Source organism: Xenopus laevis, chromosome 2S (assembly GCF_017654675.1).
Source record: "Xenopus laevis strain J_2021 chromosome 2S, Xenopus_laevis_v10.1, whole genome shotgun sequence".
NCBI classification, from domain to species: Eukaryota; Metazoa; Chordata; class Amphibia; order Anura; family Pipidae; genus Xenopus; species Xenopus laevis.
The window spans coordinates 132,980,174-132,996,790 of NC_054374.1; the positions used below are offsets into that span (position 1 = coordinate 132,980,174).

General features: G+C 37.6%; 1 protein-coding gene across 2 annotated transcripts in view; it reads left to right on the plus strand.

Moving 5' to 3' along the window:
- Positions 1–16,617, plus strand: part of os9.S (osteosarcoma amplified 9, endoplasmic reticulum lectin S homeolog) — a 37,085-nt gene that overhangs the window by 8,886 nt on the left and 11,582 nt on the right. For both annotated transcript variants that reach the window (XM_018250093.2, XM_018250092.2), the window contains exons 5-12: positions 3,046–3,144; positions 3,483–3,684; positions 4,194–4,376; positions 5,650–5,789; positions 9,419–9,461; positions 12,850–12,932; positions 14,220–14,453; positions 16,405–16,606. In XM_018250093.2, the coding sequence (XP_018105582.1) occupies positions 3,046–3,144; positions 3,483–3,684; positions 4,194–4,376; positions 5,650–5,789; positions 9,419–9,461; positions 12,850–12,932; positions 14,220–14,453; positions 16,405–16,606 (1,186 nt within the window). The remainder of the gene's footprint in view (positions 1–3,045; positions 3,145–3,482; positions 3,685–4,193; positions 4,377–5,649; positions 5,790–9,418; positions 9,462–12,849; positions 12,933–14,219; positions 14,454–16,404; positions 16,607–16,617) is intronic.

Here is a 16,617-nt window from a genome sequence, read left to right on the forward strand (position 1 = left end):
TAAATAACTTTAAAACCACTCAAAATTTGTAATTAATGTAATATATTACATGCAATATATTGAAAAGTTAAATATCTCTTTAATAGTGATTAGTTAATCTAACCTGTTTGGCAGAAAATTTGCGAAAAGGTGAAAGTTCACCAAAATGCATTGAAGGCTAGAGGTGACAAAATCTTTTTTTGATACGCGCCATTGTGCGGCAATTTTTTTCACCCATTATAGTTATTTTTGCTGCAAAACTTGCTGAAAAATTTCGCTCATCACTACTCTTTAATTGAATGAACTTGTGTCAGCATTGTTAAATATTAAGTACTAGTAACTAGTATTCAGATCCTTGTCATCATGGATACTAAATATAGCTGTATACAGTTGTATCTGGTATGCAGGGCCGCCATTAGAAATCACGGGGCCCCGTACAACAAAATTTTTGGGGCCCCCTGGGCCCCGCCCACACTAACGACCAAGCTCCACCCCATATGCCGCCCACTCCACATCGCAGTTAAAAGACCACACAGACATCATCGCTAAAAAAGTAACCCCCCCACACAAGTTATAAAAAGCTATTGATGGTCAGGGCCCCCTTATAAAAGATTGGGGCCCCAAAAAAAAAATGTAAAAAAAAATGTTTTTTTAAAAAAAACATTGGTGGCAGGGGCCCCCTTATAAGTTGAAAAAAATTGGGGCCCCAAAAAATTTTTTTAAAAAAAAATTAAAAAAAACATTTTTTTTTAAAAAAAAATGTTTTTTTTTAAAAAAAGTTTTTTTAAAAAAAAAATGTTTTTTTTTTTTAAAAAAATGTTTTTTTAAAAAAAAAATGTTTTTTTTTAAAAAAAATGTTTTTTTAAAAAAAAAAGTTTTTTTTTAAAAAAAGTTTTTTTTTAAAAAAAAATGTTTTTTTTAAAAAAAAACATTGGTGGCAGGGGTCCCCTTATAAGTTAAAAACAAATTGGGGCCCCAAAAAATTTTTTTAAAAAAAAAATTAAAAAAAATTTTTTTTTTAAAAAAAAGTTTTTTTTAAAAAAAAAATTTTTTTGAAAAAAAAAGTGGCAGGGGGCCACTTTTGTAATCTTTTTGTAAAAAATTTTTAAAAAAAATAATTAAAAAAAATGTAAAAAATTTTTAAAAAAAATAATTAAAAAAAATGTTTTTTTTAAAAAAAAACATTGGTGGCAGGGGTCCCCTTATAAGTTAAAAACAAATTGGGGCCCCAAAAAATTAAAAAAAAAAAAAAAAAGGTTTTTTAAAAAAAACATTGGTGTCAGGGGCCCCCTTACAAGTTAAAAAAAATTGGGGCCCCAAAAAATTTTTTTTTACAAAAAGATTGGTGGCAGGGGCCTATAGAATATTAAAATAATACATTGGTGGCCAGGGGATTAAAAAAAAAAAAATACACAAACTGGTGTTCAGTAGAATTGAACTCATGGCTTCACTACTTCAACTTCGCCTCCTTTCGTGACTTCGGGTCTTTGCGCCGCTTCAGGACTTCGGCTTCGGCTGTTTTCGTGACTTCGGGTCTTTTCGGCGCTTCGTGACTTCGGGTCTTTTCAGCGCTTCGTGACTTCGGGTCTTTCCGTGACTTCGGGTCTTTTCGGCGGATCGGCTTTTCGGCACTTCCGCATTCGGCAACTTAGAGGGAGGACGTACGGCTCGGGCGCTCGTAAGGGGGGCACGGATCTTCAAAAAATGCAGCGCTGCCGGGCCCCCCTTCATGCCCGGGCCCGGTACGCTTGTCCCCCCTGTCCCCCCCTGATGGCGGCCCTGCTGGTATGCGTAAGACATGAAATTGTCCAAAACAAGGTTTCTCTAAAGAAATCTCACAACTGTTTAAAGGGATTTGTTATTTCCAGAACAAAAAAATAACAGTGGTATAAAGGTGATATTTTTTTTGCTAATAAACAAAGCAAGCTTTCAGAGCAGTTTAGTTTCTTTTTCAAGCTGAATATCACTTTTTATTTATTTATTTTTTCCCCTGTGACTGTCTTCCATGTTGCAACAACTTTACTATATTTCTAGAAAAAAAACCAACAAATCACTGGCAACTTCCTTCGTTGTTTGCCAAAGGCTGCATTGTAAACTGCCCCTAAAATTCACCTACAAATGTCTCTCGGAGGCAACTAGTAGAATAGGCTTGGATTTAGTGTGGGTCATAGCAGCTGTGTGGTTCTTTCTTAAACTGGGAATTGAGCGTACCTGTGCTTTATCTGACCACTCTAGATGCTGGGCCAATCAGAATTATCCAGTTGTGTGGACTCCAGGCCAAACAATTGGATGCTTTTAACCAAGAAATTTTCTCCTTAATTCTCAGAATGAACCCCTGTCAGATATTGTTTGAGGAGACCATGTTTTTGACCCTGTATATAGCTGCTTAATTAGAAAGCTGTTACTGCTCATACATCATGATATTTTTGCTGAAGCAGGAGTCCCTGTAAGGATCTGGAACTTGCAAGAACACAAATGTACATTTAAAGCTGGCCATAGACGCAAAGATCCGATCGTACGTATCATCGTACGATCGGACTTCCCCATCTCCCGACCTGCCACTAGCCGTTCCGATCATATAAAGTACAAAAGAACAGATCAGCCGATGTTCTGCCCCTGACAGCAATCATGTATTGTAAGGGTATACTGAAGATATTTCAGGCAGAACTGTGGAAGTTATGTGTTTGTGGATGAAACATATAATCAGAATTCAAAGTTGTGTACTGTTATAGTTTTTTCTACCTCAAATTAACTAAAACTTTTTTCAAACTCGATTGTTAGCTTCTCTATTATAAATCTGGATATAAAAAAATAAGCTTGAATAAAAAATGTTAAAAACATCAACTCTGAAAAAAGTGCAAAATTTGAAATGCTAATTTTTAGGCACTTTATAAAATAAAGGTTAACTTTCCCTTTTATGTCTAAATATACAGTATATGTGTATAGATAGATATTCAGGTGACAGGTTTGTATCCAGCTTACTAATAGAAATGTGTTTGCTAAAATGTAAAATGTTATATTCTATAACCTGTTGGCACTACACTTAATATTTGCATTTATTTCTAGGCCTCCAAACATCACAGGCTAAAGCGTTACCATAGCCAAATGTATGTGAATGGGTCAAAGTGTGATCTTAATGGAAAGTCCAGGGAAACGGAAGTCAGGGTAAGAGCATATTTTCTGCTGGTAGAATTAGGACACTGTCACATGGGAATGTTAATATCACAGAGATGTTATATAAACAGAGACATGTAAGAAGTAAAGTAAACTTTTCTGCAAATTATTATTTATCGACCTGAAATTCAGAAAATAACTGATGTTACAGCAGCTTTGATTTGCCACTGTACTCAATGTACGGTACACAGTTACTGTATATACTGTATTGGACATTTGCCTGCTGTTTCTGTTTATGGACTAAATAATTGGTTACAGGTTAGTAAATCAGTGATAAATGTGTCCCTGTCAACAGAAATTAATTGTTAATTCATTTTTTTATGCTGTAGTTTATGTGTGAAGAGGGCAATGGAGATTATATAGCCCGTGTGGATGAACCTCAATCTTGCTCATATGTTCTGACCGTACACACCACTCGCATATGCCACCATCCCTTCTTGCGCCCCCCTTCCACGGGTACTCCACAGTCCATAAAGTGCCACCCTGCACTCAGTCCAGAGCAGTATGTTGAATATGTGAAAGCACAAGTCTGTAAGTATCAAAAATGAAGTTCTCATTTGTACAATTTCCTCTGAACTGAGCAAAATTAATTACATTAAATACTGAAAGCAGAAGTCCACCAAGTGGATCATCATTGCAGCATATTATTATTCAGGAGTGTTTTTAATAAGTTTTCCCTAGTTATACACATGGTTTATTAGATTGGGCACTATAGCAATGGATGCAAGGGTTCCCATAGTCTATGCTCTTATGTTTGAGAAACTGCCACCATACACTGTATTAAAACATATGGATAGTTATTCTTATAACTTCTTATAAATTAAAGATCAGGACTTTTGCCTTTTATTTCTTATTATAGCTTATGTAACACTGGCCAATGGCTGTCATGAGTCAGATGAGCTTTAATTCACTATAATTGAAATAGTTGGGTACAGGGAGCTTTTCTAACCAATAAATACCATCTGATTTATTTTATAATGGAGCTGACATGTTTGCCAAGGGTCACTCTCTCATATGTAGTTTTGGGGTGATTTTTCTAGCTGACACAAAGCGTATAGTGGAGGAATTATCAGAAGAGCTGAAAACTTTAAACCTAAAAACTTTGGGGTCCAAGCCTTCGCCAGCTGCCCATGAAGCTTTGCGCAGAAATGAGATAGAGGTACCATCACAGCCTGACCATTCTGAGCAACCTGACCATTCTGAGCAACAAAGTCAAGAAGCTGGTAGGTTAATATGCATTTATAATCTTTATGCTGCATTTGTAGTTTGCCATTCTTTGCAACAGATGCCTATGTTTAACCACAATCCTAGATGTTCAATGATTTACCGGTACACAATATCATGGTCAAAAATGTTCAAAATGATAACTTTAATATACTTTTTTGAAAAAAGAATAGTAAATAGTCTTGGCATTATTTTTGTACTATATACTTATTTTGCAACTACCAATGAATTGAATTGCCCATTTTATATTTTGATTACAACTGGCAATGACACTGGAACTTTATGAACAATAAGATGTTTACAAGGAAGTCAGTAAAGGTATGACCGCTCAAGACTCACCCCGCCAACCGATGTCCCTCCAATCAGCTCCGCAATCTCTGTGTGCTTAGCCACCAGTGTTCCGGCTGTGCTATAGGTCCAAATAAATCAGGCGGCACTCCGGATAGGTTTGAGGGGGTTTATTGCAATATTAGGGTAGCAGTATCGCCTTTCGCGTTTCGGTATATGCCTATGATTAAGGGAATGTTTCCCGAAACGCATAAGGTGATAATTTATTCTGATTAAATAAGTACCATTAGTCTTAAACAGGGGATGTTCCCCTTTGCATTAACATTTAGAAACAGATATTAGTAGAATCACTGTTAAGTTTTTCAGGGGGCCAAAAAATCCAGGAAAATGTAAAATCAGGGAAATGTATTAAACATAGCATATAGGTGGGACCAAAAAAATAAATAATGTAAAATGATTGAGAATGTATAATCAGGGGATGCAAAGTTGAGGTTTCACTGTTTCTGAAAAATTATATTTGAGTACGTTTGTTTTTTAAAGCAAAAAAAACCTCAAAGTCTGTGTGCATTTTTATTAAAAGACTCAAATCTCACAATTTGTCTGCCAAATTTGAATGTGTCTTGAAAACTAAAAATAAGAAATAGCTCAAATTTTGAAATTACAACATGATTTGACTTGCCAGCATTTCATGCTGATTTTTTTTTGGGGGGGTCAATAAATCTCAAAAGTTTTGGAAATGTTAAATTGTGCCACAAATTCGAATGCTGAAAGATTTGACCCTTAGCGTATTCTACATGGACATACTATATATATATATATTAGCTGCCCTTCATTATTTATTATGTATTTTGTTTTACTTATTTGTAAAATATTTGTAAGCAAGGCCTGCTGGTTAAGGAAACGTGCAACATTTAAAAAAATCTTTAGTAGCTTCTAATCATATTTGTAAGATGTAATGAAGCTATTTCAACTGTTCTTGTATAGGTTCCCAAGAATTAATGAAACAGGAGAATCTTGAAGAGAAAGACGATGTAGGACATGAAGAGGAAGAAACAGAGACAGATTTTTGGAATAAGGTGCTGAGGCCAGAGGACAGAGAAACGGATGCAGCAACTGATTCGGGGGTAACATTTGCCTTTGTACTTTTGGATCATAATGGGGACCATTGTATATTGTACCAATCTTTGGCCATCTATCAACACATAAAATGAAAGTGAGAAAAGGGTTGCTTTTTATTAAGTTGCTGCCTAAACACACAAAATGTGCATTTCATAACCCTGTATTTTTTCACATGCTAAATAGCTAACTCCTTCTTGAGTTATCTAATGTATAGTATAATAGCAGGCTTTCAACCGTTTTTGTACCTCTGAGAACTAGGTGAGGTCTGTTGAAATTAGTGGGGAATTCATGTTTATATAATTTAATCATTTCCTCGTCACCCATGGCCCAGCATTCACCAACTGGCTAATCCTTCCAACGGGCCGAAAGACAGGATTCTCCCCCAAGCAAAATAAAACCATCTGCCCACCCCCTATTCACTGTCTTTTTTTTATCCTGGCGGGCTGATGGATGGTCATGGCGTGAGGCCAAGAGTGTTTCCCAGCAGCAGGGGAGGGTTTTCTCTGCTCTCTCTCTCTCTCTTCTTTTCCCTTCCCTGCAACAATTGCTGGAAGTCCAGTTCGCTCCCCCAAAAGGGGGTTAGCAAGGGAAGGCCATAGGGGCTGTGGAGGAGCAGTCGGGGCCAAGCCGTACCTCCCGCTCTGCGGGTTAGGGAGGCAGGTAGGAGGAATGCGGAAGTGCGCGCCCCATGCGCATCGGAGAACCGGAACTGACGTCAGAGCGCTGGACGTATCAGTTCTGCGCAAGAAACACCACAGATGCGGCAGTTAGGATGCTGCACATGCACACAGAGATCCTTAGGAGCGGACGCCATCTTTGTTTAGAGCAATGGAGTGGCGCCAATATCAAGGATAACGGAGGCGTTTGGGCCCAGGAATCGTTAAAGCATCATGGCAATGATGGAGGGGCTATGTATGCAACCATACAGGGCAAGTCCTGCAGGTTTATTAGGGAGAAGCACTTCCTGTGGCTGACATTTTGCGATAGTTCAGATTCTAGCTGACGGACGCATGAAGCAGAGAATGTCGGGCAAAACACCTCACCCCAAAGGGAAAAGGTGAGTTCTTACGTACTCCTACTAAAAGATGTTTTGTATTAAAAGAGAGAGAGAGTTATGGGGGCTAACAAGCATATGTTTATATTGCACAGCCTTCCTGCCTTAGAGAAGAAGGACAAGACAGGAAGACTTGGGAGCGTCATCTTCTCAAGGAAACCAAGCCTTTGCGGAGTCTTTGGCAGCAGTCATTAAGCAGGCAGGAGGAGTATTGTCAGAGACATCGGATGTGCAGTCTATGTTAGGTTCTGATGAAGGGTAGATTGAGATTGAAGAGGATTCCAATTTTGATCTAGCAGTGATTAAGCCGCTGATAAAAGCAGTAAGGCAGACACTAACTTCCCCTGTTGAACCGTCTAAGATATTGTCAGCTGATTTGGTGCATTTCACAGCTACTTCTATGGCACTGTCAGTGGTGGCAAGACGGGCCCTATGGCTTAAACCGTGGGCAGCAGATGCAGCTTCTAAGACGAACTTGTGTCAGCTTCCGTTTGAAGGAGGGATGCTGTTCGGCGAAAGATTGGATACAATCATTAAAAAAGTCTCTGGAAGAAAGTGTCTTCCTTCCTCAAGAGAGAAGAATTAAGAGAGGAAGATTTGTCACATCATTCACAAAGGAGAAGGTCTTCCAGACAGTATAGGCTTGAAAGAGAATATAAAAGAAAATCGTTTTGGAGAGCAGGTCGTCAAAACACAAGAGGCAATCAAAAGAGGATTAGTGGTTTCTCTTCTTCCACTTCTGCAGCACAGCAGCAATGAGGATGTGCCGGCTCAGATGAGAGTAGGAGGTAGGCTGTCTCTGTTAGCTCAAATCTGAGCCAAGAGCGGATCATTTCTTAGTTTCAGTTTTCAGAAGATTGGAAGAGATCGAAGGCCTGGTCCAGGAGTATATGGATCAGTTGGTCATATCAGAAGGAGTAGAAACCGTTCCTCCTCACAAAAGAGGGAGGGGGTTCTATTCAAGACTGTTCGCAATAAAAAAGGCCTGAGGAACGATGAGGAAGTTCAAGATGGAATCATTAGCTTCAATAATTCAAGCCATCACAGTAGGAGACTAGCTCACGAAAATAGATTTAAAAGACGCTTACGTTGACGTACCAGTTTGCCAGGAACACAGGAAGTACCTGAGGTTCGCAGTAGGAGAACTTCAGATGTCTTCCCTTTGGGCTGTAACAATCCCAGAGGGTATTCACAAAAATTCTGGTCACGTTGTTAGCCGAATTAAGAAAAGAGGGGATATCGGTGTTCCACTATCTAGACGATATGTTAGTGACGGCAAAAACAGAAGAAGAGGCAGATTCTCACACAAAAAGGGTGCAAGAGTTTCTACAATCTCATGGTTGGATAGCGAACGAAGAAAAAGCAATCTACGTCCAACAAGATCCCTTATTTTTCTAGGTGCAAAATTCCAAACATCAAGGAATTTAGTGAGCCTGCCTGTCGAAAAATAACAAAAGATTATTCTGGCAGTAGAGGAGTTCATATGGTGACGGTTCAGCACTGTTTAAAAATCCTAGGTCTGATGTCCTCAACGATCCAGGTGGTTTTCTACCTAAGGTAGTATCAAAATTTCACATGGATTTGCAACTGTCTCTTCCCTCTTTTTGTCCGTTTCCAAAAACAGAGACGGAGAAACAATGGCATATGCTTGACTTAGTCAGAGCACTCACTATATACTTGAAAAGAACAAAGTTGTGGAGAAAATCTGAGCACTTGTCCATTATTCCTTGCGGATTCAGGAAAGGAAAAGCTCCTTCTAAGAAGACAGTGAGTTCCTGGATCATGGCTGCAATTGCAAAAGCATATAATATAGCAGGCAGTAAGGTTCCCCAAGGGGCTTAAGGCCCATTCTACCAGGGCGTTGGCGAGTTCCTGGGGCGATGGAAGCCAAAGTATCGCCAGAAGCTATCTGCAGGGCGGCAAGATGGTCGTCCGTCAATACATTTATTAAACATTATAAACTTGATGTCCTTACCTCCCAAGAAGCGAGATTCGGGAGGAAGGTTTTACAGTCAATTGTTCATATGAATGAATAAAGAGTGTGATTTATCTGCATGTTGTCTGAATCCCTCCCTTTTAGCTTTGGTAGTTCCTGTTGGTGAAGGCTGGGCCATGGGTGACGAGGAAAACAGGAAATTGTTTCTTACTTACCGTAATTTCTGTTTCCTGGTCACCTTCCACGGCAGCATTCACCAGGGATTTCCCACCCAGATGACAAGCTGTATAACTGAGACAGTGAGTAGGGGGTGAGCTGATGGTTTTATTTTGCTTGGGGGATGATCCTGGCTGTCGGCCCGTTGGGAAGATTAACCCGTTGGTGAATGCTGCCATGGAAGGTGACCAGGAAACCGAAATTACGGTAAGTAAGAAACAATTTCCTGTTTTTGATCAAAGATGTACTGTATACCCAAAACCAAAATCTAAAACTCTATGGTTGTTTTGTTACTGCTCCAAAAATGCTGGCAGGTTCAGCTTGGTTCCTAAATGCTATATGCTACATCTCGTCTTTTCTTTCTTTATAAGCTTGTTTTCTCATGATCAAATTGTGTTTTTGTTTTTTCTCCTTTGGTTTTTATACAGGAGGAACTGCCTTTCAATCAGGAGACGACTGCGGAAAGCCAAGGTTTGTTTATACTAGTTGTACCATACTATTGTAGTATACAAATGTATCCCCTAGGTGGGGCTACATGCCAATAAACATCACCTTTGTGGACAATTCTGTATTCAGCAGGTTCTAATTTGTCTGCTTGCTTTAGATTGTAATGTTTAGATATACTCTAAGGTTTGATTTTATTTAAGAATGGTATTGCTTAATGCTGCCCCTTACTGAGGCTGAGGTGCTAGTCCCTGAATCCATTGGGTTGTGTAGACATACAGACCATAGACTACTATAATGTTGCAGCTGCTCTAATTAAATACACTGACTCTTCATACAGACTTTTAGGGGTTAAAATTTGTAAAGTTCTCACTATTTTCTGAAACTACTCCAACCAAATCCGCATGCACTTTCACTCCCTTTATCAAAAAAATGTAACCAAACTGGAAAAAAATCAATAAAATTGTGGAATAATCATAGTCGTATTAATTTTTCGCATATGTTGTGAAAAACTGTGACTTTTTCTGATTTGATGCCCAAAACATGGGACTTTTTTGGATTTTACGCCCTAAAACCACAAATTCTTCAGATTATTGAACGAAACCCAGAGCAGATCAGAATATAAATGCCATTGACTTCTACATGAACTCAGCAGGTCTTTTTTATTCTGACTTTTAACACCATCAGGGTTTAATAAATAACGAAAAAAATTTAGTTTTTTTCTACAAAAAATGTTTTTCCCCATTAAAACTCCGACCATAAAAAATTAGACTTTAATAAATAACCCCCTTATTCTTTTTGCAAATACACTGAACAAAGGACAATACTTTTATAAAGGGCTCAACCTTATAGCCACTTGTTATCAAACTTGGGCTTTCATTCTTTGCACCACCATAAAAATGAAGCTGTATTTATTATAGATTAAATTTCACATTTTTCCATAGAGCCAGATGCAATTAAATGAGAAAAACTTCCTTCAGTGTTTATAACATGAAAATGCTACTGAAGTTTATGGGAAAACTGGAACGGAAATAGTAGAAAAGTTTTTTGCCTCCTTAAATTAAATCTCATCCATACGTTTTTACAAAATAAACCATGAGAACTTTTTTCTTACGGAATTGAATCTGGCCCATTATTCAGAAAACTTCAAGATACTAGGATTCCAATTATCATATAGCCCATTTTAAGCAACTAATTCATTTTACTAAATAGGTTGACAAATTTAAACTCTCCAAATGAAACTAAGCACACACATATATACCCCTACTTATACAGACCTATCTATAAACTTGCAATTATAAATATATACCAATACCTAAACCAACTAACTGTAGCTCTTAATCTATCTGCTATAATGTCCTCCACTGTACTCTTAAAGATTAATCATGTCCCCTCCCAAGCAACTTTTTTTTGCTTTTCTATGTAATAATAAAACAGTACTTGATAGGAACTGAGCTGCATGAATCTATGTTGGTGGCAAAACGATTTTAGTAAATTTTCTATTGTTTAAATGGTGGCGTATTTTAAAAAAACTCATGCCACATCCCAAGCATTACTATATATTCTTCCCGAAAATTAAATACCCCATATTTCTAAGCCTGAGAGGTAATAAGGAAAATATCTAATCATTAATCAATGAATTAAAGATAATGAAAAAATTTTTTAAAAAAAACCAGGCAGAATACCTTCTTGACAGAATTCATACCGGTATTCATTTTGCTAATATTGAACATTACAAATAATTTAGGTGACTAATAATCTGGGATGTAACCGTATAACAAAATGGGTTTTTAGCTTTTAAAATATATTGATCACAGGGATGTTGAATTAAGTTTGTTAAAAAGATGGTTTTTTTTTGTTTTGTTTTATGAAACGACTAAGTTTACAGGCCGATGGATCCGTTCACAGTTAAAGGGGCAGTTCACGTTTAAGGGGATAGTGACACTTCTCAGGTTTTAGCATAATTGAATGCTTCATCAAAATATGCCTATATGTCCTTTAGACCATTTTCCTCAATGTGACCTCTGGACCGGACTCTGACACATTTTCATGATCCCTTGGGGCTTGTCAATCAGAGCTTGCAAGGCCGGAAGTTAAATGCATGACTGACAGGAAAAATCTGGCACAGTTAAATGGTTTTGTTGGTTTATACTACTTTGGCCACACAGGGTCAGGGGTTACAGTCTCCTTATAACAGTGCTACTGCTTCCTTTAATTTTAGGTTTGTGACTATACAATAACACCGCTCCTCCACCGCACTGCAAAACTCCTCCTCTGCACAACTCTGTGCTGCTCATTTATTTTAATGGTGCTTTATTCTCTGCCTTACTTGATTATGTGTGGCCCTTGCCTGCCTGCCTTCCCTGCACAAACAGAAATATCTGTGCCAGGACTGCTGGATCTAAAGTGCAGGAAAAGTCAAGCAGGCAGGAAAGGCACACGCATATATAACCTAGTAAGAGGGAATGAGTTAAAAGCACCATCTGAAAAAAAAAAAAACTTGAGCAGTGCTCGAGAGGAGATTTTCAAAAAGAGGAGGCTTTTATTTTTTGCAGGAGTGGGTGTGAGATAAGAGAGGCTGAAAGCAGTAGTACTCGCCCCCTACAGTAAGTAGTATCCTTCTCCATATGCGGAAGTGGAGTGTTTTTTTAAAACAATATATTTTACTAATTTGTGGGTTTACATCAGTAATTTTGTGATTAATCGTTATTAATATCACTTTAAGATAACTCTTAATATGTTATAGAATGGCTAATTCTAAGCAGTTTTTGAATTTACCTTCATTATTTCTTTTTTATAGTTTTTGAATTATTTGTCTTCTTCCTCTGACTATTTGCAACTTTCTGGAATATTTCTCCATAGACCTAAGTTTTGTTTTTTGTTCCCATGATTTCTGGTGGTGGCCCCGAACCAGTACTTTAATTGGGGAATATACCCTGTGAATAACTAAGTTGCTCGGTGTTCTGCTGAGCTCTTTTGCAGTTTACATATTTTTTTCTTTATATTTCATAGTAGCATTTTTACAGATATATTAATTTGTGGATGTAACGGAGCACTCCCCAGCTGTTTGAAAAGCAAAAGCTTATCTTAGTGAAACTCAGTGTGACAGGAGCAATAGAATGGAGCAGAGAGACACTTCCTATTTCACTAAATAGGCCTTTCTGTCTGGACCTTGCCTGGGTCCAACAGCAGGCGCCTCACAGTAACACCTTCATGATATTAGCCATTTAAAAGCACGTAGTATTTTTAAATCTAAAAAAAGAAAAAAAAATGTAAATTGCAAAAGTCTTCAGAAGAGCGGTATATATGTCCTCTTTCTTGCCAGAGATAGATTCCTATTAGGGGCATAGAATTCCCTTACATCTTTCATAATATTTTGCACAGTTGGTTATCACTTTTTTTGTATTCCATCCAGGTATGCATAAGGGACTTCGTTATAAAATTATAAGGAACCCGGAAGACCTGGTGAATTTCATTGCAGATCTGAAAAAGAAAAAGGTAGGTGATTTACTGTTTTTGGTTTGCTGGCAGAAACACAGTGAAACCACAGAAGTGACAAAATTGGAATGGGAGGAGATGTGTGTACATTATTACACAGCCTGAATAATACATTTAATGCTGCTTAGTAATGTAATCAGTTGTAATTGTTCTTTGGTGCTGTTGCTAGCGTCAAATAACAAATTAAAGTTTTATAAGGTATAAAAGAAAAAACTTGCTGCTTTGTATCATTTGATCACTTATGGGCGTCGGGTACATTTATATTGTTTTCTAGCTATAGAATGGGATGGATAGAAGCATCTGGGCACACTTCCAGTTGTTTATTACAGGTGGTGACATATGGTTAAAAATATATACATATATTCTCATTTGGTTCACACAATGCCAAGTTTTAATCTGTCTCTAAAATCCAAAGACTGGCCAATAACATTTCATTGGAAATGTATTTTTATGAGAAGCAGCTATACACAAAACGAACATCAAGAGTGATATCATGGACCGGGGTTTCGTTTCATGTTTTGCGGTAATGACCCTGGCTCATGTCAAACCAAACCTAAGCAATACACTGAGCATTGACATCTGTTATACCTAAAAGAGGGCTGTCTCCTTAGAATCAGGACTAGCAGGTAAGATTGGCTAGCCTAGGGATGGCTTTGAGGCCCCATTGCATTAAACTACCACTGCTGAACTTCATTTTTACTAATACATTCCTAATTATTGCTTTTAAAAAAAAACAGCATGAAGAAGCCTTTGATCTTTATACTTCAGCGCAGCACCTTTTTCCTAGTAAAAATTCTCAGGCAGTTTTATATTACTTTGCAAGCATAACATTTAAGGGATAGTTCACCTTTAAAGTAATATTTAGTATGATAATGACAGTGATACTCTGTGACAGTTTGCTGTTGGTCTTCATTTTTTGTATTTTGTGGTTTCTGAATTACTTTTGTTTAGCAGCTCTCCAATTTTAGCTACTAATCTGGTTGTTATAGTCCAAGTTACCCTAGCAGTGGTTTGGATGAGAGACTGGAAGATGAACAGGAGAGGACCTGAATAGAAAATTAAGTAATGTAATGTCACAGAGCAATCACTTTTTTGTCTGCTTGGGTCAGTGACCCTCATTTGAAAGTTTGAAAGATTCAGAAAATAAAGGCACATTATTCAGAAAATTGAAAAGTGACTAAAATAGGGGATTCTATAACATAAGTGCTTATTTAAAGTAAACTACCCCTTAAAATATAAGAAACATGCAAGGGCAGTGCTGATGTATAACGTACTCCTCTATTGCAGAAGAAAGAAGAAAAGGTTGATGCAGAACAAAGGGATTTGCAGAGCTCTCACAGTGAAGATGACTTGGGTAGTAAACCTGAAACACAAATAGAAGATGAAAAAGATGAACAGGCACTTTTGCAAGAATTTGAGAAAGAGCTAGAGAGCATCCTATTGCCCAAGTCTGAGATGTCCGAGATAAAGGACAACGTGAAAACTGAAGTGGAGAAAGAGTTTGATAATATTATTGATGAGGTAGGATCATTGCTTTGAGAGAGACTTCCTCTATTTAATGCATTATTGTTTTTCACACACTGATATATTCATTAAATCAATGAATTATGGAGTGTATATGTTTTTTGTCTGTAGAAGTTGTTCACTGTTTTGTAAAATGGGTCCAAATGTTAAAATACATTTGGACCCAATGTAGAGAGAATGAGCATTTACCCAGAAAATATACCCACTTGTTCAACCTGAGCTGATTGAATACAAACATGTGGTGAACATACTATTTGCCTATTATTTTACCTATTTAGTTTATTATTTCTTGAGCTGAACAGGGTGATTGAAGCTCCTTCATGTTTGGTCTTTGCAAGGTATACTATTAGATAACCAGTATATTGTCCCCCCTGCCTTCCAATTTTGTTGTTTTGTTAGCAGGAGCCCATTATGAAGGGAACTGTCTGTGCCTGTACTTTAACAGCAAATTTTATGTTTGGCATACGTCCTGTTCATAGAACACCTATTAAACAGGGCTAAACTCCTTTAAGTGACCCTATGAATAATTAGCTCTGTCATGTATCTATGTTGTTGTGCTGTACGTACATCAATACATTTATACAGTCATCTGAAGCGCACTTGCAGTTCAACGGTGAGCTGCTAGTGCAGTTATACCACATGACCCGAGTGCATCAGCTTTCATCGGCTACAGTTGATTTATTGTCTCCTAGGGAAAGCAGCGTGTTCTCTACTTTTGCCTTGAGCTACGTCGCACAATACGTTTATACCAGATCAAATAAAGAGGAAAATTATAATGTTTGACTATGGTAGAACTATATTTATTTCTGGATATTTAAATTAATTACTAGCTATGCAGCATGTAGATATGACATCCCTGCAGAATGTATACATGTGCATTATGCAAGGGTATGTTCAATATACACCAAATTTTAGTTTGGCAAGTTCAGTGCAAAACAACAAAAAACATAAATTTTTCTTAAAGGGGTTCCATCACCAAAAAAAATAAAAAGTATTCAAAATCCTATTTTATCACATTAGTCAAACAAAATGAACTTTAGTTACACTATATAAATTATTTGAATCTTGTTTCCTTAAGTCTAAGAATTCATAATAATAGCAAGCGGCAGGAGCCATTTTGTGGACACTGTTATTAAGGCAAGCTTTGCATCATCTCAGAATCTTGTTTGTGCACCAGAATGGGGAAACCGATGTCCATCCCCATGCACTTGTGAAGAGAACTGGGGAATGTGTGGAGAGCAGTGACATCTAGGAAGTGCTGAATGGAAAGTGAAAGTAATCGCCTGCTCCGCCTCTATGCCTAAGGCATAGAGGAGGGGCAGACAACATTTGATTGACAGCTGAGATTTTTAAATGAGCTTACAACAGTTATGAATGCTTTAATAAAAAATAGAATTCGATTTCATGTTTAATTTAAAAAGGACATATATTATACAGATTTTTTTCTTCTTTACATGTGCATGAATAAATAGTTTATAAAATAAAATAGAAGGCATAATTTTTTCGTACCTTCCAGGATAAATTTCTTTTAAAAATACCAAAAAAGCTGTGATTCCATTCCCGCTGTTTCCCTATTTTTTGTCCTCACCACTTGTCTCTGGGGTCACGGGCACTTTCCCATGTAGATGGCATGGATCATGCAAGCTCTGGATGGGGAGGGCAGAAATAGGAGGTGCTTCTTGTGACACTGTGTGGCCAACTCACTCACGCTGTCTGCCCACCCACAATATTTGTCTAACTCCTGTCCATAGTGTCTGATTCTTTCCAGGTCCCTCCTACCCTCCCCGATCAACTCTCTCCTGCTCGTAGTACTTAAATTCCTCCCTGCATTTTTTTATGCATCATTTCATGTTGTAAGCAAGAGGGAATATTATACTAGAAAATTAGTATTACACAAAATGTCTCCTTTAAATGAACTTCTACAGTATGTAGTATATTTATTCCACAGGCCCAAGAGGAACTTGAAAATGAAGGTCTGAAAGGAGAATTTGACAGAAAACAAGCATCTAAGTCATTAGCTACCACCCTAAACAAATTAATAGACAAACTGGAGAATACTGCAGATGACAAGGGAGAGGGAGCAGAACCTTTGGAAAGTGATGAAGGCGTGACTACAAGCACTCCTGAACCCACTGGTAAAGAACCCTCTGGTATGTAAAGA